We start from the raw sequence: 26,422 nt of genomic DNA, 5'->3' as shown, positions 1-26,422 counted from the left end.
AGCTTGAAGTGTCTTAAAAGGATAGGCACAACTGTACCAGGAAAGATCAAGAAGCCCAGCGTCCCGTCTCCAACTATGTTCAATAATCAATGCCTAGACCAGATCTTAAACACATGGCAAACATGGACTGGTATCTCTTCAGAATACTTAAGCCTACAGCATTTGTATTTCAACTTCTCGATAGGTGAACACCACGTATCAACCTATATGATACGAACTGATACACTAAAATACATAAAAATATAAATATTCTTTAAAGAACGACTTCCTGGTTCCTACCTTACCCACACTGACAATTCATTATGCAGATTTTGGTTTTTTTACATCTCTGAAGAAGTTTTGAATAGTTTGTAACAAAAGCTGCCAAAACATTATTTTTTCACTAAATCCTGTGCTGACTGAGATGGTCCAACCCTTATAGATGCCTCTTTTAGACTCATTTTTATGAGTTTTTTTACTGTCACAATTCTCTTTTTGGAATGAAGCACAACTATAATGGATCTTCGGCTCACTTGTTCCTGCAAGGAACTACAGGAATACTGAAATTAAGTACACTACAAAGTGTCTGAAAGTGACAATAATAATTAGGTTCCTCTCCTCTTAGGAGGAGAGTTGAGATTTCTGGCTCATTTTGCTTACTGAGAAGTCATTCTTAAGTTCACTATTAAACAAAGGGACCAGGAGCGCTTAACGGGCCTTTGTCTATGCCGTGGCCAAAACCTGACCCCCACCACAGCAAGACCTAAGCGCAGAGCACCAGCCCCATCTCCCTCCGCTGAAATCCTGGTTGTATTCTGGCAGAAGATGCGTCCAATATTTTCTTGTGTAAGCAAGAGGGCCAATGTGAGATTTCCCACAGAACCCTTTCTAGGAGGACTGGAGGCCTAACAAGTAGAGGAGAAGGCTATCAACAGGGCAAAGGAGGAAGAAAAAAAAACACTTAAGCCAGATTACTGCCCCATTTCTTTGCTGTAATTGTGGAGAAGAGATGGTGTGTGCATTGCTGTAGCTGAACAGAACAAGACTGGAAGAAGCAGGCTGCAAAGCCATGGAAATGTGCCTTAGGGCCACCACTGCTGCTTTGGAGGAGCCTAAGTACCCAGTGCAGAAATTAGTAACAGCTTCTTTTGTCCTTTGGGAAGAAGGACCCCAAAAAGTACTGCACACTTGACCATGTGTAAGAAAGTTCTGATGCAGAAGGCAAAGGAAATCCAAACAGCTCTATATAAAAAGGGCAGCGGGTGAACATCAGAGGAGCACTGCAAAGAACAAGACAGCACACTCAGACACAGCAAAAATGTAGAAATAAACTGAATTAAGGAGGAATCTGGAAACTTCAGAAGAACAAAATAAAGCACTTGTTTGCTCATTTGCATTGAAAAGTCAAATGAAAAAAAGCAGTAGAATTAATAAGCAAACAGGATTAAAAAGATACTGTACCTTCACACACCGGGCAGCACTCTCCTTCTGGCACATAGTACCTGTCGCAGTGTAGCTCACCACACTGGGCAGAGAAACAAATGGAGACTCCACCTTGGCATCGACAAAAACGACAGGCGTCCATTCGAAACATGTCTCCATCATAATATTCCATGCTGTTAAATATGCAAGTTGGCTTCACTTCTGAAAGAAGAGAGAGGGGAAAAAAAAAAATTAACAATGTATTTTATGGATATTGATAAATGGTAAATAGTTAAACTCATGTTGCTGCTGACAAAAACAGACATAAAAGAGACAATTGATCTTTCATTTTTTTAAACTCAAAATACAATGGGTTTTGCTTTTTTTTTTTTAAGAACATGGTATATTTCATAGTCTGTTTCAACAATGGAAGAAAATAAAATGCTATTCACAATTACTTTCAGAGCAATTATTTACAATTGAAAGTCTCCATTTTCAAAATTAAAATACTGGAAAAGGTTAAGGCCCCATTATTTCTTCATAGGTGTTAGATAGTTCTCTTTCTGGATGAGCCAGAAGCTACTTCAAATTTCAGCAAACGAAGCAAAAGATTTTTCTATTTTAAGACGACTGTTTCTGATGTTTCTTAAGTGTAATCCTCCTTTCTGCTGGACTCTGTACACAGGTGGATAAATTGCACTGAAGCTGTCCAATCCATAGGGATATGTTTAAAAAAGCCCAAACAACGTATTTAGTGACTGCATGATCTGCTGTGCAGAACTGAATACTTCTCAGTTCAAGCAACCTGGAGCTGCACTAGTCAGTTTACATCTATAACCCCCACAGAAAATAACCTCAACTGTAATAAATATTTATGTGATCACTTCAGCGTTTCAAAAACACAAGACTCCTATTTCTTCTATGCCTCCATCTACAACAGAGCCCTAACATATAATTAAATCCAAACTTCATGGGAAACCAAAAGCCTCTGAAAATTCCTAAGTATCTTGGGAAGGACATTGACTATTTAATTTGTTAACATTAAAAAAAAAAAAATATTCTAACTAAAACAACAAAACAGTTTGCAGATTTAACCACCTTTTCTTAATTTATTATTATTTTTTTATACCAAAGAGGTTTGGTTCCAGATTATGAAGCAGATCCACACATCATGAATACATCATAAGGTCTCCTTAGGGCTTTTGACCTTGCAGTTACCCCACACGTCAGTTACCCCCACACAGAGGAAAGTCTGTACTTTCCTCCACCTCCACCACCTACTGCCAGCGGAGCATATTCTGTTCAACCAGCCTAACTGACACACACAGAACACCCACCACAATCCTCTTACTTTAGGGGGTTAAAAACTTTTCACCTGAGTTACTCTTGACAATGATACACATTTTCTTTAAAACTCTAAAGCATTTCAGGGACTTTAGTATTTCTTTCCACATACACTTCTATTGAACTGCAGCCTCAAGTCATTGAATATGATTGTAAAGCATTAGAGTTGAAACTTGGAAGTATCCTAAGCAATGTTTGATTTTTATATGCCTGTTCTGTCTTCAAGCCATAATGTAGAAAGCAGTATTAAAAAAAAAAAAAGGAGGAAATACCACTGTGTCCGGGAAAACAGCTATGACCTCATTACAAAGCAATTCACATAAACAAACACTTGAGAAATATTTCAAGTTTATGTAGCTCAAGCTGTTAGTTTAAAAACCTTCTCAAAAAGGAAAAAGTGCCAACGCAACTCAAAAGGCCTTTAATCCATTTGCTTCTGACTCTGCTGCTTTGATTGCAGCTTTCCAGATTTTTACTGATTCCCCACTCCCCAAACAGTAGATCTGAATTCCTGCCTAGTTAGAAGTAGAACCATCATCTTCCATGAATTATCATTCACTTTTAAAATGTCCAAACAAGACCAAGCAAGTAACTGTAAATCCTGAAAGGAAACAGTATGTTTTATTTCTACAGTGAAAACCAGCATAGAATTTTACTGTACATGTATTTTTACCTTCCAGATTTATGGTAGTGTATACATTCATACTAAACTATTGACCTGAGCCTATACATCGAGCTATGAGACAAGGATTACTTTTGTTAGAACCATATGTAAGAGACTGCAGTCTTAAGACTCAGTCAAGCCAAAACAAGCACTAAACGAAGAACTCTAGCTTTAGATACCCATAAAGTGGAAGCCTTATGAAAGAGTGAGCACCATGCTGTGGAATTGTAACGATGCATTTCTTCCACCACGATATACTGGAAGATTCTGTCGGTTCTCTCTTTTTTGAAAAAAAAAAAAAAAAAAAAAAAAAAAAAAAGAAGTGTGCTAATTTTAATGCCTTACTGATCTACGTATGGCAGCCACAAAGGAATCAAAGAACATAAAGCTAGTATTAAATAAATGCATCTTTTCCTAAAGGCTGGTAACCATGAATTAATTATTCTACCAATAAAGAGAATACTACAGGTAGAATTCTCCAAGTCCCAAAGCTTCGCTATGTGACAAAGTAATGTAAATTGACTGAACTTCACAGCACAGAGCGCTTAAACATATCCAAAACCCCAAATCCCTCTTCTGATGCAGACTACCACAGCGGAACAGTGGGTATGAGACAGACACCCAGGCCACGGATTCGTGAACACGAATTCAGTGTCTGCCAGCCATCAGATAACCCAGTAACACAAGACTGACCCAGACCAAGCACAGATGTACAACTGCCCATCTGTGAAAGAAGCCAGGACAGAGCGGACGGCACCCAGAACAATACCGAGTTTATACTGGCTGGGAAAGGACAGGTGATACCACATCTCTGCTCCTATATAAAGTTAAGCATGACTAAGAGACCAGACCTGATTTAGCATTAACGTTCCTGCCACAGAGTTAAATGAGAAACAGCTCTGGCACAAAAGTAGCTCTACAGATCTCACAGCCACAGCCTTTTTGTTCTGGGAGCGAGAGCCCTAAAAGTCAGTGTTGCAGCAAACCGCACAGCCTCACACTACACAGACACAAACCGCGACTATTTCTCAAGACCTTTATCTCCAACCTGAACTGTGAACAGACACAATCCATTTTATCAAACCAGTTTTCCAAGCTATTCTGCCTCGTACTTTTAAATGTAATTAAATACAGTTCTATTGGCTGAACTAGCCCAAAATAAAACTTCTGTTGTTGAGATTTCTGTTGTTTCCCAATACTTGTGGTTTCCTTTGATTAGAGTCACGGAGCAGCTCAGAGACACATGCAAGTTTGGCAATCCGAGCCTTGCAAGGCAGCAATCCTGCACACGGTTATGCCAAGCGCACGAGATGCTTCAGGCATCAGCTGTCTGCAGGCAAGTTTGGGCATTTGTTTTTGTAGGATCAGAAATTCCAGTCCTCCCAAAGCGGAAGCAAGATTCAAAACAATTTTCTGTTGTTTAAAGGATTAAAATGTTCATGATTCCAGCACTTCAGATGTTCCTTCAGTGTACAGAAGTATTTGTACCAGACTCTTGGAAGGCACCAGGGCAAATGCTGTGAACTTTCGATTAAATGAAAGGGAAGGAAACTGATAAACTCAAATCCTGAGTCCGTATAAACAAAATACAGAAGAGCTTTCCGTTTTTCAAAAGCTGCGCTGATAGGAAGTTAAAAAAAAAAGAGAAGGATACCTTTCATTGGAATTAGCCCATAACAATGTTAAAGGACAACACACTGTATGCTTTGTTTCCTTGCAATTATGTAAAAACAAGGGAGGTAGAAAAAAAGTATTTGGGTTCTTACTCTTCAGGTTTTACTGCTTAGTGCAGTGCATTCCCTACTAACATAATTGCAGGACAATTCTGAAAGGCCTTTGGTCCTGCATCTTCTAAAAAGCTCATCCAGAAACACAGAGATCAGAATTAAAACAAACTGTAACTATTATTTGTAAATCAATGCAATTATTTATGCATGTGTTTATACAATTATTTATACATATTTGCACAGCTTAAAGGAAAGGAACATTATTTTGTGCACCTGTGGTCTGTAAGTGACATTAAAAGATATGCAGGATGCTCAGGAAAATAAAATTCAGCAATTCACCTTTGAAACAACATGGAAATAATCAAATTTTTAGAGTAAGGTTTCTAGCAGAGAAAGTCCATATCATCACATCAGAAACCACTTTTATACCCAGCTGCCAGAACCTATATACAGTGCTGACTTTCCACAACAGTCTCAAAATTTTCTGTCCACCTCAGCAGCAGGTCCCAATCCAGTAGTCTGTAGGCAGCTTCAGAAGACAGCTCTTGTGTAGGTTGATATACCTGTCTCTTGTTTACACACAGTAGACAAGACTGCGAGGTCTTTCCCACAGAGGCAGAAGACTTATTTCCAAGTGACCCTGTCAGGTGGAGGTTGCATCATGGAGGAGAGCAGGGAAAGATGCCCCAACAGAATCAGCTCTACCTGATACATCCCTGCCTTAATCTTTTCTTCAAAAACCACAAGTAACAGAGAAACTGCAGCCTGCCTATTAAGCAATTCCACAGTTGAACTACTGTACTCAGTGCAAATTGTAGCAAGTATAATTCAGGTTAGACAAACTGCAAACAAACAGAAAGAAAGCTTCCCAAGTTTCATTACTTTTCCCATCTTTAAGGTGTATGCTCTACTGCTTTTTACCTTCCTCCAATGTGCAAATTTGGTGCTAAGAGGACTCATCCCGGGTGTCCCTGCCTCCATCCTCTCTTACAGATAAAATGCACACATTTCTTTCTATTTTTATTTTTCTTCATCAGGTCATGCTTTTCAGTGTTTGATTGTGTCTGTGGCTTTCCTCTAGGCTATCCCCCTTTTCTCTCTACCTCCTGGAAATGAAGCAGTGCTGCTTTTTAACATCCTGCAGTAGGTTACAGCCCCACCACAGAAAACCACCAGGACAACCAAAGGAGCTGGGACCACCAAGGACCATGGCTATGCTCTAAAAAAACCCCAAACAATAACAGATTTTCTCGATAAAATTGCCAAGCAATCTTGGAAGCAAGCCATATTCCTCATAACAGAGGAATATGTTTAAATCCCATTACTCTCTGTCAGTCTATCACAGGAGAAAATACACGTGTCGATCAGTTTAGCCCTAGGCATGTTACCAGGACACAGGCATCAAACAATCTCAGCACCACTAAAAGGTACTGGCATAGTTCATCATTCATTGCCAGTACATTTGTGACAAGCCTCCAGTGCACGAAAAAATTGCAGGAAAAAAAAAAATCCCCACACCTGTAACACAAGGCTGTGGTTTGATGATATAACAGGTCTAACCATTTCTTCTATCCTTCAAGAAAAATATTTAATTCTAACCTTGTCCTCCAAAGTGTTGGCAACCTTGTCCAAGTTTAAGCATCTAGAAATATCTGAGAGTCAGAACATTACTGAAGACATTAGCTCACCAAGAAAATTCACTTTGGCAAACAATGTTACTACTTCACCAAAGCGAATACTAGAAGTATTTAGTTGTTTGTTTTGTTTCGGGTTTTTGGGGTTTTTTGTTTTGTTTGTTTGTTTTTTAACTTTTAAAACCAGACAGAACTGCACCATATGGCATCTAATATTCTTTGTATATGACATACCATTGGTTCCACAGAATCTATCTAGCATCTTGTTTTTCATTAAATGATATGAATGAAAGAAGTGAGTTAGACTTTGTCCTCATGTTATTTAAAACTCAGTCTCTACTACCCATTGACCAACCTCCCACTCAGAGTGAACCACTGTAAAAGCTTTAAATTTGGTTTCACATCCAGCTGTGGTCCTGACAATTGCTACCCCTCCTCTTTGATTTATTTAAGTGTTATTTATTTATATTTTATTTATATGCATCTACAGACTGAATATTTTTACCAGGAATTCCTTTTGACTGGCCTTCAGTTTTCTGCATTTTCCTTTTCCCTCCTATTTTAAATTTAACTAGTAATGACTTGCATAGGTTCAGATACTTTTCCCAATTTGACTATGATGAGTATAATCCAGGTTCAGAGGATCCAAAACATTTGACTTGGTTTGGCAGACTGACCTGCTTTTTCACTATACTAGACCAAATTCTTACACTGCTGTGGCTAGTGATTATCTGTGATGTTCAAATACTGCTCAAACGTTCTGACTGAAGAAAAAACAAGCAAACCCAAAAAACAAACCCCAACCCCACAAACATAAATCTCTCTACCTTTCTGGCATCAGATTATCTTCCCTTAATATTAATCTTCCTTTTATTACTTAGCAAACAGTTTGATATCTTTTGTGCCTCACAAACCACATTTTGCATCTTGTTATTTTTAAGCAGCTGTCTAGTTAAAGTCCACCACAAAATTATGGGGGTTTGGATGTCCAGAGAGAAATGCGCAGTTTAATTAGGTTCAGGACTGTATTCAGTTCTCCTCTCTGGGACAGACTGTTACCTTGGTCAAATCATTACTTCTTAAGAGCACGCAAAATAAGTTTAATGAAAGTGGAATATCAGTTCTGTCAGGATTAGTGCAATAAATAACGGGAACTCTGTGGTAATTAGCTGGTGTCTGTGAGGTGTTTCACTTGGACTCTATTCTTCCTTCTTTAGCAAAGCTTTTCCTTGCTGACCCAATATTCCCCATCAAATCCCTTCAGTACTCATTGATGCTCCCTTTCAAAACAGGTGATTCTTATTTCCCTTTAGAAATAGTAGAATCACCTTTATCCTTTTCCACACCATGAGCTTAATAATGGAACTGCAAATGCTGTGAGGACTAAGTGCATCAACAGGTGACAAGAAGTGTGATTAAAGAGGGATTTTAATCTCTCCTCCAATGCAGTACCACCGTATAGACATGCCAGTGTGAAGAAAGACAGGAGGCACAGAGAAGAGAAATGCCTCATTTATGTCAGTGGCATCTTCTCAAGTGAGGAAAAAATAACAGAAGCAGTTATAAAACATAGGTTATGTGTCATGTCAAGTGAATGAGCTTGATGGAGATCACTTCTATACTGCCATCTGATCATTAGTACAGCCTGAAACAGCAGTGTAGAAAGGGTCACAGTCTTAAGTCCCAGGAGAAACTGTAATCCTTTCTTCCCTGGACCAATGCCAGTTACTTTTGTGCATGCATCAGGTGGTCCCATTTTCAATGGACAGGGCAACGAAAGCCCGCACCTCACCTCTGGGGGAAAGGGATGTGAAATGGGGCTCCAGAACCACTCCTGGCAAGGCTGGACGCTCAAATCACAGCTCATATGTGGCCGTGGCAGAAAGTAGCCTGGTCCCCTCGACCTTGGACTGCATGGACACATTCACGAAGACCACTCTCAGACATGCAATTTAAAATCTTTCATACAGCAACCAGAAACCCTTTTAAAGTAGCGATTGTATTCAAGTAAACTTACTGAAAAGTGGAAACTCTGACTGACAGAAGGAAGCAGCTGCAGGATGCTCGTTAATTGCCCTCTCAGATTTCTAAGGCACAGCTCACAGTCAGTATGTGCTTCAGCGCAACTCACATTCAAGAGACCCATGCATCGATATCTCGTTAAACAGGCAACTTTGGATACTCTCTTGTTTCCAAACATGTCCACTCCTGCTGCATGTCCAGCTTTCAATCTCTTTACATTCACTTGCTGATGCTTGTAATTTAATGTTGAATCAATTTTTTTCCTTACAAGCTCTGCCATGAGAAAAGGCAGCACACCAGGATTAGTAGACAAAAATCCTGATGAGTAATATATTTTGGGTAGATCAGAAGAAACCTTGAATTAAACTCCCTAAAATGCAGGATATTTTGAGAAAGGACTACAACTTGGGAATCTCTTGCTCAATGTTCCCCAAATTTACATCATATACTGTCTAGTATTCTCTAGATGGAAAGCAGATTTCAGGTAAGTGCAAGCAGGGAAACTTCACGGCAATTGGAGTAACCTACCTTTAAGTACAGCAACATAAGCTTTTACCAAAACGTGCACTGTTACAATGCACTAGAACCACAGAATAGGCACAACCTCATTTTCAGTTTCATATATTTAGAGGAAATTATTTGCTGCAGATTTCCCACGTTGCCTTATTTTTTCTGTATCTACCACACACATTGCAGGAACAAGCACATTTGACTATGAACATTGCTCGTCCTGGAAAACTTCACTACAAACACCACTATACTAATATGCAACAAGCAGTGTTACAGAATGATTTTGTTTACAAAGATGCTTTCCTTCAAAATGAAAGAATCAATATGTGCCTTAAAATTGACCTTTTTAATGGACTGACCTTTGGGACAAGAACCACGTTCTAATGACAGTAACACTTGTGCATTAATTGTAATGATGAATTAACCACAGTGGTGTTTTAAAACCCACAAATTTATGACTCCAGTTAGTGTAAGAGTATGTAAAATACTGTGATCTCCGCATGGATTCATGATGATTAAAACGCCACACAGAATTATTAGGAGCATCAGCTCTCTGAAATGAATTTTTTCTTTGTTGTCAATGAGAAAGTTGTTCTTAGCACTTTCTCAGTTATTTCCTGTAAAGAAAAAAATTCAAAAAGAAGCTCAACCTACACAAAGACTGAACAGCCACAGACAGCAGATACTCAACAAGCTCCAATTAAATTGAAATGTCAGGAACATTTTCAAGCAGGAGTAAACGTTATTTTGGTGATAATGTTTCTATAATTATATAACAAACTATGAGAAACAGCAGATTACACATGATGTGAAACTTAAGGACACACCCATCACAAATCTGAAGCATGAAAGTAATGATTAGTGTACTGACTTACTGCTGTATTTATAATCAAACAGGAACAACTCCATGATCTGCAAAGAGTGACTACTGTAGAAGTTTCTCTCACCGCAGATTAATATGCTTTTTTAAGACTGATTAACCAAAAGCTAGTTTGAGACACTGTGTAGTGGTAACAAAGATAACCACACAAAATCTACAGACATATCTTAGAGCTTCTAAATCAGTTTTACATTAAATCCAGGAAAAATGTTTGTGAAAGAATGAATCATAGAATGGTTTAGGTTGGAAAGGACCTTGAAGATCATCGAGTTCCAACCCCCCTGCCACAGACAGGGACACCTCCCACTAGACCAGGTTGCCCAAGGCCACGTCCAGCCTGGCCTTGAACACCTCCAGGGATGAGGCCTTGGCAACCTCTCTGGGCAACCTGTTCCAGTGCCTCACCACCCTTAAAGTGAAAAACTTGCCCTCTTCCAGTTTATAGCCATTCCCCCTCATCCTCTCACTACAAGCCCTGGTAAAAAAGTCCTTCCCCAGCTCTCCTGTAGGCCCCCTTTAGGTACTGGAATGACTGATCTTGTCCCCCAAATGCTGACAAACATCAATGAGAATATACTGCAGAGTCTCTACACGGCACATATTTTGGTTCCCTGATTCATTAACTACCCCTCAACGCTGCTCAATGCTGCTGCGCAACGAGGGCAGCCCTCCTTCCTACACAGCTAAGGCAGCCTCCCCAGGATCCCTCTGAACACGCAACTCTACATCTATCACATGGCACATACTTGCAATAAATATTGCAGAAGGCCGGCCTGCTTCAACACTCTGCAAGCACATCATTAGTGTTACCTACATACAGAATTTAGTTACCCCACAATACACAAACCAGATTTTTTTTTTTTTTTTTTTTTTTTTACAGTCTACATACACTTATTCATAACAGATACCTCTATTTTAAGGCAACTCAGATGATCAGCATTATTCCTGACTGCTTCCCCCCCACCCCCGAGTTATTTAATTCAAATATTAAATAGATGTTATAACAGCAGGAAAACTATACTAATGTGACTGTTCACATGTCCTTTTTATTCCATTCTCTTGCCTGTTTTCACAGATTTTCAAACACAGAAGTAACTAATGGAACTCCTTGGTAACACCGATTACACAACTTTCTCACTTTACCATCTATAATGCCATTAACTTGCATTTGATTAAAACACACTCTTTAAAAAGGCATCTAATCCTAATTGGAAAGGATGAAGATAAGGAATTCAGCATCTTCCCAGCAGTTTGTGCCAAGAGCTAACCACCCTCGCTGCTGAGAACAGCATGTCCTAGATCTTACAGATTTGGCTCTTGTTACTTTGATGGCAATTTTTTTTGATGAAGTGAAGAAAATGATCTAAGCCTATAACTGTAAGATATTTCCTCCATCTGTCACTGTCTACTCTAACTCTTCTGCACTTGTTTATATTTCAAGACCCTTCTAAAAACCAGAATTGGATATTATATTCCACTATCAGTCTCACAAACAACATGCCCCCCTCCTCTTCATTTTAAAATGACAGAAATAATGGTACGGATTATATATACATTTATATAAAAATAGAAATATATATGTAAACATAAAACATCTATAAATAAATATATATTTCTATTTTTATAGACATACAACATTTTTTACCAGTTTGTCACTGCACTAGACATTTATCTAGTAAGTTCATGTCAGAGTTAGTTTTCTAGGAATTTAGAGATTTTAGAGGTGTGGCTTGCAATATTTTTCCCTGATATAAGAGACTCATCCATAACCATCCTAAAATACACTTGAAAAAACCCTAAATTATAAAGCAATGCAGGTCAAGTTCTATGATTTCTCTGTCCTCATTACAAATGATCTGTCACACAATCCAAACGTTGTATACAGAATTCTCTCATGAGTAGTTTCACAGTTGCTCCCAACTTGTTGATAAAAATATTTCTCATCTTCAGGTTTATAACTATTTCCTCTTTCCAAAACGAAGCATCATTAATAATTGCACCTGGAAGTTTCCCACTTCTATATATACTTAAAGCATTTTCAAGTCACATCATACAGAATTATGTTTTAAAATCTAATTATCGCATTCATTAACGTAAAGACAAATGCCCTTTAGGGAAAAAAAAACAAACCCACAACAAAACAATATACAAGTATTTAACTTTTCTGACCAGGTTTCTCAGATTTTTTTTTTTTAAAGAGGAACTCAAAAAATAATTTTCATACTCGCCTATACTATTTTAATACTGATGTTTTAAGGACATAAACAAGGCAAAAGATTATATCTCCCTACAAACCTTCATTTTCCTCCAATATGGCCTTTCTGCTTCCCTCTGTCAGCTTCCCTTCAAAAACTTGTGTTTTTTCTTCCAATTTACTCTGCCTTCTTACTCTACTTCTGCACTACTAAGGTGAAGCTAAGTAATGGGAAAACCTGAGAGGCGTAAAAAAACCACTGTGACCCAAAAGCAGGTCAAAGCTTTGGAGTCAGCTACAGTGAGCAATAAGGCAATGAGGCACAGGGCAAGAGTGCTAAGGCAGCCCAAATTCACTGTTAACTGTGAAAAATGAATATAACTCCTCCTTGGAAATAGGAGGAGTATGGAAATGACTAAGGACAAAAAAAGTGGGCAACTCAAACAGCTCCATCTAACACTTGATACGATATATACGGCAACAATTTTGATTACAGTACCCACAAATAACTTGCAGACTGAAGAGAAACAGAGGTGTTAGCAAGGTGTTTGTTCCTTTGAGGCTGTTTCACACCAGTAAAGACATCGTGTTACAAATTGGCTTCACATTTCTTGCTCAAAGTACCAAAGTAAATACCGAATCAAACATGGCATTGAGGTGTGTCACACAGCTCAATCAAATTCAGAAATGATACTTTAACAGAATGACACAAATATGAAACAAAGGAAGATCAATATTACTTTAGTATCACAGTCAGTATATAAAGAAAAATTAGGTAATTCGCATTTAATTCTACAGTATTTACAATCTTATCCCAAATAGTGCAAGAATTAATCTGAAAGATAAAGAATCTGTGATTCTTCCTGATGCAGATTCTTTTATTCATATAAAAGAAGTTCATTTTTATATATAATGTCCCATCACACACACTAAGTATTATTTTTGAATCGGCATTTGAGTATTTAAAATATTACTACATGTAAATATCATAAACATTCTCCTCCTGTGGACATGTATGTCTCTCTATGTATGTTTATGTGCACATGCAATGAAGAATGTAAAATAAAGGCTGCTTCAAACATAATACATGCACCACTGAACAAGATTAAATATTGCTGAATAAATATTAATTAGTAAATACTGCACCAACATGTAACTTTTTACGCCCAGAAATTATCTGAGTATGCAATCCTTCAAGAGTAATTTTCCCCTTCTATCTACCAATAGTCAAATATCTCTCTTCCCAACTCACTGTATGTAGCATATATGCTAGTTTTTTATATATATATACATACATATATATATATATATAGCATAGAGCAGTCCTGAGATATGGTCACTTGCATAACACATTCCAGGTTTTTAAACATTTTCTAAACATTTACATCGGGAAACAAAGAATGCAAATCAGTGTATCCTTACACTGACTTACAATTTCCACAGGTTGTACATCAATGTTAAAAACTACTTTGCAAATGTTTCTTAAAGCAAACCCCACAGTCTAACCAGCATGCTTTTGTTCACAGTTCTGCAAAAAGCAGTTGCAGCGCTTAACAAGAATTTCACTTCTAAAAGGGCTCTGCTGTTTGCTACTGGCAAAGAAGTACCTGAAACACATGCAATGAAGGAGTCTTGCTAAAACTAAAGTTCCCTGGGTCACAGGGAAAAGTGCTTTAGAAATTAAAGAAATGTGACAGCTTAAAAGTGATGCAATTTCCCACTTAAGTATCTTCAGTAGAACTTCCAGTTGCCTCTTACTGAATGAACCTCAAGAAAATCAGATCTCAGATCTTGACGACATGGTAAAAATAACCCAATGCCCTGCATCTCCCACAGACAGATAAAATCCTCCTCTCCAGGTGCAAGAGAAAGCATCACGTACCATTGACACATTCAAAGACATCACAGCACTTGCCAGGTGTTCCATCTCCACGCGAGACTATCTGAGGAACGGAGCCTGCCTCGCACATGGGGAAACCACATAAACCAGAGAGACACTCGCATCTGAAACCAAAGAACAGTAAGGAAAACTCCATAAATAAATGAAGCCATGTAAAATGGGAAAGAATAAGCAAGAGGAAAACAGAAAGCTAGAGCACAAGTTCCAGTATTAGCATATTCATATCTTAGAACCATCCTTTACTAAGACAACACTGAAAATAGCTTATCAACCTAAAGGGTTGGGGTTTTTTTGGTTTTTTTTTGGTTTTTTTTTTTTTTGGTTGGGGTTTTTTTGTTTTTTTTTTTGTTTGTTTGTTTGTTTGTTTTTTTTACCCATCTGAACTCTGTTTGCTGGTCAAGCAAAGAAGGTGGTACTGTGCAATACCAACACTTCCCTAGTGCTGTATGTAAAAATGTAGAAAACGGTAGTTCCGGATTGCTTGACAATAATTGTATTCTCCAGACTTGCAAAAGTAGGCTCCTCCAATTCTCTCTGAAAAATCAAAATTGGTGAAACACTAAGAGCGGTAACTACACCGATTCATCAGAAGAGAGTTCTCTCATTAGGAAACCCTATTATACCCAGTTTTATATAGGGAACAATTAAAGAGAAAGGAAGACCATGCAGAATCATTAAATCTAAGCCAAATGAAAATAACTGCAGGTTCTTCTTTTGTTTTTTGATGGTGCTGCCCTTAGTTTGTGGAGGGGAAACCAATTACATGAGATGCCAAATAATTTGGGAGGCTAGGTATATTAAATACTGTGGTTAGGTTCAGAGATCAGATCATTCTAAAAAGAATATTTTCTCCACGTTAGTAGTATTTACTTGCTTATTTAAGGAAACAGCCTAAAGAACTGGAAGACATAAAATGTAGATAAACAATAGTCAGGTTTGTTTCCAGATTCTTTGCTTTACGATTAACATAATAGTCTAAAAGTCAAACACTTAAGACTTTTGATAAGTTTACATTTAAGAAAATTCTTGTCCTGAACAATGGGCACATTATAGGGATGAGCAGCAGTGATTCAATAAAAAGACAAAATGAATAAAACCAAATATGCAAATATCATAGCTGAGAAACTTAATGGAACAGCACTTTAATTTTTCAATTACAAATCACAGATTTTTTTGTAAAAAAACTTGTCGATTAATTTAGCATACTACAAATACACATGAATTTCAATAGGAAAAAAAGAACTCAGCAGAAGATCCTGTAATTATGAGTTAAAGAAATGTAAATAAGAACCCTACTCGTTAATAACTATTCAAATATTTTAAGTATTCTAAGATAACCCCCACATTAAACCACTCATTAGTAAGATGCATCATTAACACTTAATGTATTTGCTTATTCTTTACTCTTAAAAAGCGAGAAGGTTGGTTCTCCTCTACCATGCTTATCTCCTTAATTGCTCAACACCCATTCGGTCTCAAACCAGTATTCAATGAATGCAGAAGAGCCCCCTCTCAGACAGGGTTTTAATATCTCTCCCTTTAATCTCATCAGTGTTGGATAATTTTGTTACATTGTCCACCATAAAGTATTACTCAAAAGGAAGTCTGCAAGAAGAAATACAAGTCAAGTCAAGCAATCTCACAGAACCTTTATTATACCATCTGAAAAGGATTCTTAAAATATTGGATTATAGCACAGTGTTACTATAAAGGGATAAATGAGCCCTTGAAAAAAACAGTATAATTATATCAAATTTACAAATAATGTGAAATACGTTAAGATAAAATTAAGCAATTTAACTCTATGTGCACAAATATACAATATAGTGACAGTTTTAAAACAGGCATTTAAAGGTGTTTTTTTTAACATTGTGCTTACCGTAACAGTAAAGGATAATGAACTAAACCAACAAAGTGAGTACAGAAACCAAAGCTTTATTTAGCATTTTGACATTTTCTTCTCAACTTCTTTGTGAACACACAAAAAAAAAGGGTGGAATCTAATTATTTTCTTTACTTCATGCCCTTTGCCTTCAGAAATGTAGAAGGAAACAAAGCATTATGGCTTCCACTACGTGGGATCAAAAAACCCAAAGGATTTGTGATAGCAGCTTCCCTTTAAGATGACTTTACGTATTCTTACAGAATTCTGTACTAGTGTCTTACCTTTTGCTTCCCCAATAAAAGTAAGATACTTACTGGAGGGGGTTAGAAAAAAAATGACCTCTAGCAATCAGCGAAAAAGAACAATTAGCACTGTGAGATTCAAGGAATTTGTACCTTAACCCATCTAGCAGACATTGCTTTAGGAGACGCTTTTCCCTTGTGAGAAGAATGAAACACAGAAATAAGTGCCTACATATTGCTAAAGAAGAAAGAAAATAAGTCTTTTAAAACATATATAACAAAAAAAGAGTACAGACATAATCTGAAAGCGGTATTAAAAACCTACATAAGAATACTAGGTTTCACTTCAACCACCCTATATTCAACACTCAGATAACCTCTCAGAATACAGGTAGATCAAACTTCCTGAAAATTCACGTCTGTCACTAAGAAAACGGCACATGCAATGGAAATATAGTTGTGGACTTTGATTTTTTCCAAATCTCATGAGCTGAAATTACCACTCTTAATTTTACTGCCTTCACAATAAGCTTTTTCAGACGTGTCTGTATCTTCTCTATCCTTTGCCTCACATTCATTAACACTGATTATTTAAGTTGCAGGAGAATATTAAATGATCAGATTAATAACTTGTACTTTTCCCCTCTCATTTTCTTCCCAATCAACTGCTTTTAAAAAAACCCAACCAACCAAATCCAGAATCCCCACAAAAACCAAACAACAACAACAAAAAATGAATCACCAGATTAAACAACTTGAGATAGGACAATCTTCCAGAAGAAGGGCTGAAAAAGATGTTTAAAAGACTGCTGGGAGCAAATGTTCCTTTCTGCAGAAAACACTCCCTCCCATTCAGAGCACTCAAAACTTCACATACTCACTCCCAGTGTAAGCAAACAAAACCCCACCCTCCAAAATTTTTTAAATTAACTTCCCATTTGGTTATAAAATAATCCATGCATAAGAGAATGTCAAAGTAGCAAATGGTCTCAGATGGACTTTTAAATAGCCTGCATTCTTTTCAGCCAGCTCTGCTAGGAAAACCTTTGACCATCGTCCAGGCTATTAGCATGGAAAACATTGTTTTGGAGACAGAAGTCTTTCAGGAAGAAACCCAAGGAATTCTGGTAGCCAAGCACGGCTGTCGCACTGCCAAAACAACAACATCTGGAAATTTGGAGTAAGTGATCCTGTTCTCAGTAAGAGAGCAGAATGAGCTTTATAGTACTAGATTTTTCTGAAGCGCCTTTTGGAGCAGAGGGACGGATGGAAGAGCAGTTGTGGTCCAGCTCTGTGCTCTCTCGCAGGCAGCTGTGCACCTGCAGGGTGTGTGTATCAGCCTTCGTATGGAGCATTAGGTTTGAAGAAGTTTAGCAGGCCAGATTGTGATAAGCCTGTTGACAGGGGCCACAGTCCCTCTTGAAGTCATTTCTATAAAATTCAGCTGTTCAGACTTCTGATCTGTTAAGGCACAACATTGCTTTTGAGCTGCTCCCCCTATAACTGCAACTTGCCCAAGGAAAGCCAACACAGCAGAAGTTACTTTAAGAAAACCTTCCCAGAGAGAAGACAACTGTCTATGCCGCCTTCTCTCTTTACACAGCCTGCAGCGACACCACTGCAACAGCAAATAGCACAGTGGCATCCAAAAGTTCCAAGATCAAAGGAAGGTCAGTACTTGAGGTACCGAGAAGTTGGCACTCACAATCTGCCCCTCACACACCTTATCAGCAAAGGCTCTAAAGACAGACGTCTCTTGGGATGTTATATCATAACAGCATTCAAGTCAAGGCAAGAAGAACATGTCCTTTTAACACAGAACAGCAGCCCTGTAAGAGAGTACAATGTCCCCCAGAAAGAAAAAAAAAAAAAAAAAAAAAGGAGAATCAAACAGTCATGCAAGAGACTTGATGGAGTGCAGACAGAAAAGGTGGTGGGATGGCTTGAGGGGAGCAAGAATCTTAAGTAAGAAGTCAGCTGAACTGAAATTTTGAAAATACAAAATCAACCTTGACTGGTAAAAAGAATGGTCTCCAGTTCTTCAGGTTAAAAAGGAAAAAAAAGTAACAACAACAATAATCCTAGAAATTTCAACAACTGAGCAAGGGAAACTTCAGTATATAAAGAACCAGAAACAAGACTGTGTTCATTAATCAATGCTGTACAGACTGAGGAAGGTAACTGCTTCAAAAGGCCTGATTTTTAATTTCAGTTTTTAAATTCTTCAAAACATAAATAATTTCATCACTTGTTTCTTTTATGTTTGAGGGGGTTTTGTTTGGGGTTGTTGTTGTTGTTTTGCTTTTATATCATCATTTTCCTTTATGCCACCAGAAGTGTGAAAAGGAAAAGGAAGAAAAATAAATCAAACAGAATACTTGTAAACGACAATTTTTATTTAAAATCTAATTATCTTGGTTCATTTACTTCTGTTATTAAACAGATGAAAAGAGAGAAGGGCTTGGTTAGCCTCAGAAAAGCTGTTTTGATGGTAGGATCAAAAGAGTTCTCCAGTCACAAGGCATAATGTCTATGAAAATAAGAACAGGCAACCTGGAAAAAAAATTTAGTACCAGTGAATGGGAAGGTTGGGGCGAGGGCGTGTTGAGGAGAGAGATATTTATTTTGAGGATCAAAACAAAATTAAATCTGAAGCACTGAGACTAGAGAAAAGCATTCCCGAAACATACATCACATTCCTGTGGAGATTTTATCGTGGACCTTCTTTTTTTTCCTTGCAGGAATCTAATACAATCTGCATTAACATTATTAGCACTTATGTTACCTAAATGTAGTAGAGAAAAGTTCCACAGATCCGTGAATAATATAAACACTTAAAGATACTGTAAAAGAAGGAATTTTGAGAAGAGAGCTCCCAGCATTATCAAAGCTTGATGAAAAGAGGAAAAGAGATTAAATGCTAGGCCCTCCCCATCATCAAACATAGGGTACAAGAGATGACGATACAGCAAAATGAAATATTAACATAGCAATCTCATGGAAGCAATGAAGGATTATACCCATGTTACTCACACTTGAACCATGATGTGAGGTGGGTAGGCAAGATGATGAGTTTTTAACTGATCAAGCTACAGCTTCAGGAATCACCCAAATCCTACACTTAGAAAAAGTTAAACTCCAGTCCTACACAGAAAGTGACACTGCAGGCAAAGACAAAGCCATTGGGACACCTCCATCCAAGAAGTTCAGCTAGAATTTCTTCAGACATGCAGACTGAAGAGTTTTTGCCCACAAGTTCAAGGTCACTGTTTTATACATTTTGCAGTTTCAGTTTTAAAGATATGATTAAGCAAGTCAGTAATGAAAATATTCCTTTTTCCTGGAAAGCTTTTAGTATTGTATTTGGGAGATCAGTGATAAACCTGTAGAAAGAGATGGTCGAACTGTGGAAGTTGCATATAACATTATTATTGGACCATTTCCAAATGCTCAAAAGTTTTGTATCACTTCTATGTGAACTAAGTGACTCTTCCTATTCTAATTCTCCAGGGGGTTTACTTATCAAGAAATCAAAGCTAGTGTGCTCCCAAGTAGGAATTCCATTCTAAAATTCTAGATATTGTTACAGATACCAAATATAATGGTGCATTTTTCCATGAGTATAGTGATCTTTATACACAGGGGACAGTCAAATATTACAAAAGGCAACTATTTAGCTTTTAATTAAAGATACTGTGAAAAGGAACACGGGAGGTTTTGTGCATCTTTTGCTTATTATTAGTGTTAGGAAATAGCAAACAGATGCTAAGTAAGGGAAAAAGTCGTAAAGTCAGCATTCACATCAAGCAGATTACCATCTTTCCAAGGCTTATTAGAATCCAAAGAGTTCATTTTGCTAAAAGACTCAGTTTCATCCTTTGACTAATGTAAAATCAACTGATCTGTTTCCGGGAGGGATGAGATGGGAAAAGAGGATAGTCACAAGAGTCATGCCATGGAACCAGTAACCTTAAAACCACTGGCCAAGTACACTGATTTTTTCAATACACTGATATATGTACAGACCCTTTTGAATTCATCAGTATAGGAAATAGAACACAATATAAACCAGTCCAACCCTGCATTTTTCTCATATTTTCCCGTGCCAGCTTATGTATTTCTCTGTTGAAGATCTCTTCGTTTGTAACCACTATGTACCTCAGTAACTCTTTGCTTCGGTTTATCAGCCTCACCCTTCACAATATAACAAACATTTCAAAACCAAAGATAAGACATTAGTTAAGATGTTATACAAATGTTACTTATCTGGTATAAGAATCTAATTTTTTTTTTTCTTATTTCACTACTTTTTAATGAGGAATTATAAATACCTGATCCTCTTACAAACAAAAGAAATTCCTAAGGTATTTTACTTGAGGTTAAAAAAAAAAAATCACTTACAGATAATAGTTTCATAAGTAATTCACTAACTTCAATATTCCTGTAACTCTAAACTTTCTTACTGGTGAATAACAAATCTCCCTCAAACTAAGCCATCAGGGACTCAACATAAGCTAACCAAAAAAAAACCCCAAAAAGCAACAACAAAAGCAGCAAAAAACCCCCACCAACCTCCCCAAAACACATCATTTTCTAATTTATCTGATTGTTTAATTTGATATCCATTTTTTCTTCTTTGAAAGCAAAAAAAAACCCCTATAATTAATTCCATGTTTAGCTTTTCCATGCCACTCGTGGTATTAAACACCTTTCTTATACCCAATTCTGTACCAGTTTAGAAAGGATATATTGACTCTGTTTGATAAGTGTTCTATGCTGTTTTCATGTGAGAGAGACCAGAAAGCAAACCATCCAGAAGGGGCAAATATGACCTTCCTAAAAATGTGGCAAACCATTAGATGACCATTTAGCTTCTGAATTTATTCCATTGTGGACTAAATTTAAAATCGAGGCCAGAAGATTGCTCCAAAATCGCAGTGTTTCTGAAACCAAGTAACTCCATTCAATTAATAAGACCTTTTCCATGTAGTGAGAACCACGTATGCAAGAACTGTAACCCTTTTCTGGAAACGAGATTCTTGAAATTCCACCAATGACATTTCAAGGAAGAGTAGTGAGAAACTACGTATTTTAAAACTGTCCACAACCTTCAGTTCCACTTTTTAAATACTAAATAATTTAAGAAGGTAAAAGGAATCAGTGATTTGTGGCTCCTGAAGGCTGACACAATGTTTCCTGCTATTTTCTAGAGGAAACAACTTCAAACTCTTTTGATATATCCTCAGTAATGTTGATATTATCATCTGCTCTTGAGTACTGTTGGACACTGCTGGGAAATTCTCATGTCTACTTCCCTTCTAAAATACAAACATTCAAATGATAATTCTACTGCTTTATTATGTGTATGGGTCTCCTTAGGCATCTGTAGAGTTGTGTTTGAGGACAACTGTCAAAGACATTATTGATCTCTCTGATACAAACAGAAATTTGCCTGTTCAAGTCATAAATTATTGTGAACTAAATCACTTATTCAATTTCAAAACAAGTTAATACATGATTAAGTAGAAGAAATGGAACAAAAGAGTGGGAAGTCTTGGGGGTAGGAAGGAGAGCAATATTCAGTGTGATCAAGCTATACACTAATTCTTAGATTGACAAGTAAAAACAAATTTTTAACAGAAAGACATGTCTACCAGCTTATTATAAATTAAAAGTATTCAAACACCAGCTTGCTTATTAAGTATGCAAACAAAACCAAATTCTATAAACACTACGATCTCACTCTACTTCCAAGCATAAAACACCATCTAACAGTAGATACAATTAAGAGTTACTTTAATTTATCTGGGTTAAAATGTCTTCTCAACAGTGAAGGAATAAATATACCATTAACACAGCACATGGTCAGATTACAGCACTACATATACTTTTCCATAAAAACTCATACATTAAAAAAGGACACCACTTGCATAACTGTGATCAATACTTCCTCCCCTGTACAAATGCTGGGGTTTTTTTTTGTTTTTTTTTGTTTGTTTGGTTTTGTTTGTTTTTTTGTTTGTTTGGGGGTTTTGGGATTTTTTTTTTGCTTATGGGAAATCTGCTCCTTCCTTTAGGTAGCATTGTCTTGAAAGCTTTTGCAGTTCAATGCTTCCTAGGAGTTGGTGGAAAAGTATTGCTGTGTATTTTGAACTTATACAATACAGGTGCAAAAAGCTGATCTTATAAAAGATGCAAGCAGGGACCCCTACATTTAAAACATTTTTCAGCTTCTTCTGCAGAAGATTCACATGCTATTCCTTCTGAAAACTTTCTCATCTTTCCTCTTTGTGTTAGAGGTCTCTGACACTCAGAAGTTAGCCATCAGGCTCCAGAAATGTCTTGTGTTTCAAGATCTTCTGTTGAAATTTTATTGAGATGGATTTTATTTTTTTTTTTAAAGGCAAACTTATCTTTTTCTCATTTCTGGACTTCAGGAAGATACGGTTGCTTGCCAAAACAACCCACATTATGAGGCTGGACACCAACAAGGTGCCCAATAACTATCATCACACTGAGAACATCTAGGAATGGCTGAGGCAGCTGTAGTAAGGGAGGAAAGAGGAGACTGCCTGAACTTTGAATTCAGCAATTCATTACACCTCCTGGAAGACCAACGTGGAGAAGATGGATGTGAAGCATGGGTCACCTATAAAGGTCACATATATGCCCTTTTATCCTTGCTCTTTGTGGATATTCAGTACAGTGCAGTCTGTAAACAGGACTGAATACCACTTTCTCACTTATCAGATCTCAATGAAGAAAAATGGTTTTCCTGGGAAAAATATTTGCTGTTTCTTAACTTGTGAGTCTTTGAAGACTAAAATACATGAAAATGCTTAAACACCTGTTTTCAGGTATTATGAAACTGCACAAGATTGCAGTGTTCTATGCTGTTCTTTTCGTCAACTGTTAAAACAAATAAAACCCTGTTGCAAGCCTGAGTTTGACATGCAATGGGTTCAGCTGGCATCAATGCAGAGTTTTCCTTCACTACAAACCCTGCCTCTATATGGAACAGACTCCAATTCAACATCAAATGTTACACCACCATGGTACTGGATGGTCAGATGTACTCGAGATGGCAAAGTGGTCTGCTAGAGTTGAAGTACAGGAGGAACAACTTAAGCAAGCTGGCCATGATAACTAGAAACCAGAGTTTCTAAGATGCTGATGAAATAACTGAAAGCATAGCAAAGCTTCTACAGAACCCTTAACATGCTTTTGTCAGACCTTTGGTCCAGCTATCAAAGTTACTCAGAAGTCAAGGCCTGAATAGAAATCTCAGGAAGACACAGATGTGCTTGGATTTGTATTTGGTCTTACTAGTTCCATCTGAACTTTCCTTTAACAAAAATTGGGATCCATAACCACTTTCTCTTAGACATCATTTCTTAAGGATGAGATGGGTGGAGGAGAAGGATCTAAAATTCCAGAACAAATACAAGGGAGACCTCTATATCAGCAAAAGTTGCTCAAGAGAGGTGACTGGTACCGGGGGAAAAGAAAAAAAAGTTACACCTCCTGAAATATTACAACTGCCCTCTAAAGAAGGTTGGGAAAAACGAAGTGGTGAATCCTGTACTGAACACCCAAACAATGTATCATAAAATTAAAGTCTTTAAGAAAAGAATCTAGACAAACATGCAAGAATCATGTCATATTTTGACAACGAATAAAGCAGAAAAGATTTGGCCCAGCCAAGCAGCTAAGAAGAATGAACAGAAAGGGTGTACCCTACTCCCTCCTGTTAGAGTGGAACAGATGCAAACATAATCAGGGACTCAGAGGCCACCTCTACAGATGCTATCAGAAGATAAACATTATCTAACTAGCTATATGTGGGTAGTCTCAAATAAAATGCAAATATAAATTGGCAATAGCTTAACAAAGAATTTACAACTGTAGACTTCCCAGCTATGATTCTAGTGGTGCCATAAAGTGATAAGAAAAGAACTGTGCTAGTTTATGTGCAGCTGCCACTAGGATTCCCTAGACACTGGTGCAACATGAAATACAGAATATTGGCTGGTAGGTCTAATGCCATGATAGGTTGCGGACACAACCGGTGATACAATGACAACAGGTACAAGTGTCATAAAAGGGAATAAAGTACATGAAAAGCGATTGCTTACTGGGCAAAGTAATCTAGAAGGATAATAAAATCATAAATGAACGTAAATGACCTCTGAAGAGGTGTGATTTTTGCATAAACAGTTGCAACAGGACTTCTATTTCAGTTCACTAACATGAAAAGACAGCATGGTTGTCTTAACAGTTATCTACAAGTTTTCTGAAAAATAAAAGTGAAACTGCTAATGATGAATTTCTCAAGTGGTATCTATATTGTGCCTAAGATAGGACAAAGTTCTATTAGAAAAAAGGCAATTTCTTCCTTTGGAATCAAAACCAATTCAGTAATGGTATACAAAATTTAGAGACTCTCAAATATAAACTGCTACTATTCCTTAATGTCTTTAGAACTGCTAAATAAGGCATACTGATGTTAAAAACATTTTAGTACAGGACAGATGCAAAAGAGTTTCCTTAATTTAATAGATTCTTAAAATGGAACACGGCTTTGTAAATTTACTTTTGTTGCTACTATTTCATCCCCTGAAAGGTAATTTTACTTAATTAAATATGATAATAAAATCTGGTTTTGTACTGCTCTAAGTTGTATTCAACTTCTATCCAAATATAGCTTAACATAAACCTTGGGTAAATAAATGATTTGCTACTACATCAAAGTATTACAAAGTATTCTTGAACTGTATAATAAGTATTTAAGAACTGGACAGCAGGGGGTAGAGCTGGGCTGTTTTCTAGGTAAAGCTTTACTTTTGGGGAAAACAAAACGCACACATAAATTGCCCCTCCGACCCTCCAACAGGACTGAATAGGCAATTACAATGTAAAACAATATTTTACTATACTGTCCAGAGAACTAACACTTCTGCTGGTCAAATACATTTCACTTCTTTACCATACTGCAGACCAAACTGTGGCACTGCCATTCACCGCAGCTCCAGATTGAGACATTTTAGCCACATATAAAGAAAAACAAACAGGGAAAAGACTATTCCAACAAGGAAAAAAAGTTCTATGACTAATTCATTTAAGAAACATTTTCAGAGGTTTTCTTCTAAACAATAAATCTATAATCCTGCTCCTCCACGCTACTCGAGTCAATTGAGAGTTTTTCATTTGCAATGCCATCCCAATATCTGTAACTGACAGTGAAATGGTCCGATTCAAAGAGTCTTCATTCACTCATCCCTCAAGTCCCAGTCTTTTGGGCTCCAATCTTGCAAGTCTGTATCTGTAAAAAGCTCTTCGTCACTCTTCTGACACATGAAATAGTCATCGTGACTGGTACTCCTGGTTTGTTTAGATTTATTAAGCAGTTCACTGCTCTTAAAGTTTCTCTTTGTGACGTGTTATCTGCTTCTGTTATGCTTCATTTACATTTGATTTTCCCTCCTCCTCCCACCATAACCACCTTGAAACTGCTTTTTTTAACATTAACGTTGAGACACAGATAAAAAACAAACTAATGGAGATTTTGATAGATAAACATACAGCAATTACTTCTGAACTTTTTCTAATCTAGAACATATTCAGGCTTATACTGTGAGCTTTTCAAATAAGTATATCAAGCAAACTTATTATTGGGATTTAGTGAACATGGTCCTGGATGCTTCTCTGCTCTCAGAAGGATATGATTATATCCTATACTATCAGCAAGATATTCAAGCCAACATGTGCATGCCGCAAGAGTTCATCTCAGGAGATCAAGGACAATGACGCCGGCTTATCAGCAGTGATTCACTTCCAACATCTGGGGGAGGAGGGCTGTGGGAAATGTTCTTCTCTGATGTTAAGTAGTTTGGAGAAGGGGATATATTTCCATTTTATAAAGAAAACCCTGTGAGACAATACTTACTAAGAAGCGCCAGGGTTTTTTTGTTGTTGTTTGTTCTGGTTTTGGAGTGGTTTTTTTGTTGTTTTGTAGACTG

The 26,422-nt window shown here is 37.3% G+C and overlaps 1 protein-coding gene across 1 annotated transcript in view; it reads right to left on the bottom strand.

The window, feature by feature from the left end:
* CRIM1 (cysteine rich transmembrane BMP regulator 1 (chordin-like)) overlaps window positions 1-26,422 on the bottom strand; it is a 189,598-nt gene that overhangs the window by 67,306 nt on the left and 95,870 nt on the right. The window contains exons 7-8 of the mRNA XM_009880437.1: window positions 14,259-14,380; window positions 1,441-1,623 (exon numbers count right to left, since the gene is read on the bottom strand). Coding sequence (XP_009878739.1) covers window positions 1,441-1,623; window positions 14,259-14,380 — 305 coding nt within the window. The remainder of the gene's footprint in view (window positions 1-1,440; window positions 1,624-14,258; window positions 14,381-26,422) is intronic.

The sequence above is a fragment of the Charadrius vociferus genome, unplaced genomic scaffold (genome assembly GCF_000708025.1).
Source record: "Charadrius vociferus isolate BGI_N301 unplaced genomic scaffold, ASM70802v2 scaffold62, whole genome shotgun sequence".
Classification (NCBI taxonomy): domain Eukaryota; kingdom Metazoa; phylum Chordata; class Aves; order Charadriiformes; family Charadriidae; genus Charadrius; species Charadrius vociferus.
The sequence above is the reverse complement of the archived record's forward strand: the minus strand, read 5'-3'. Positions and strand labels throughout refer to the sequence as shown.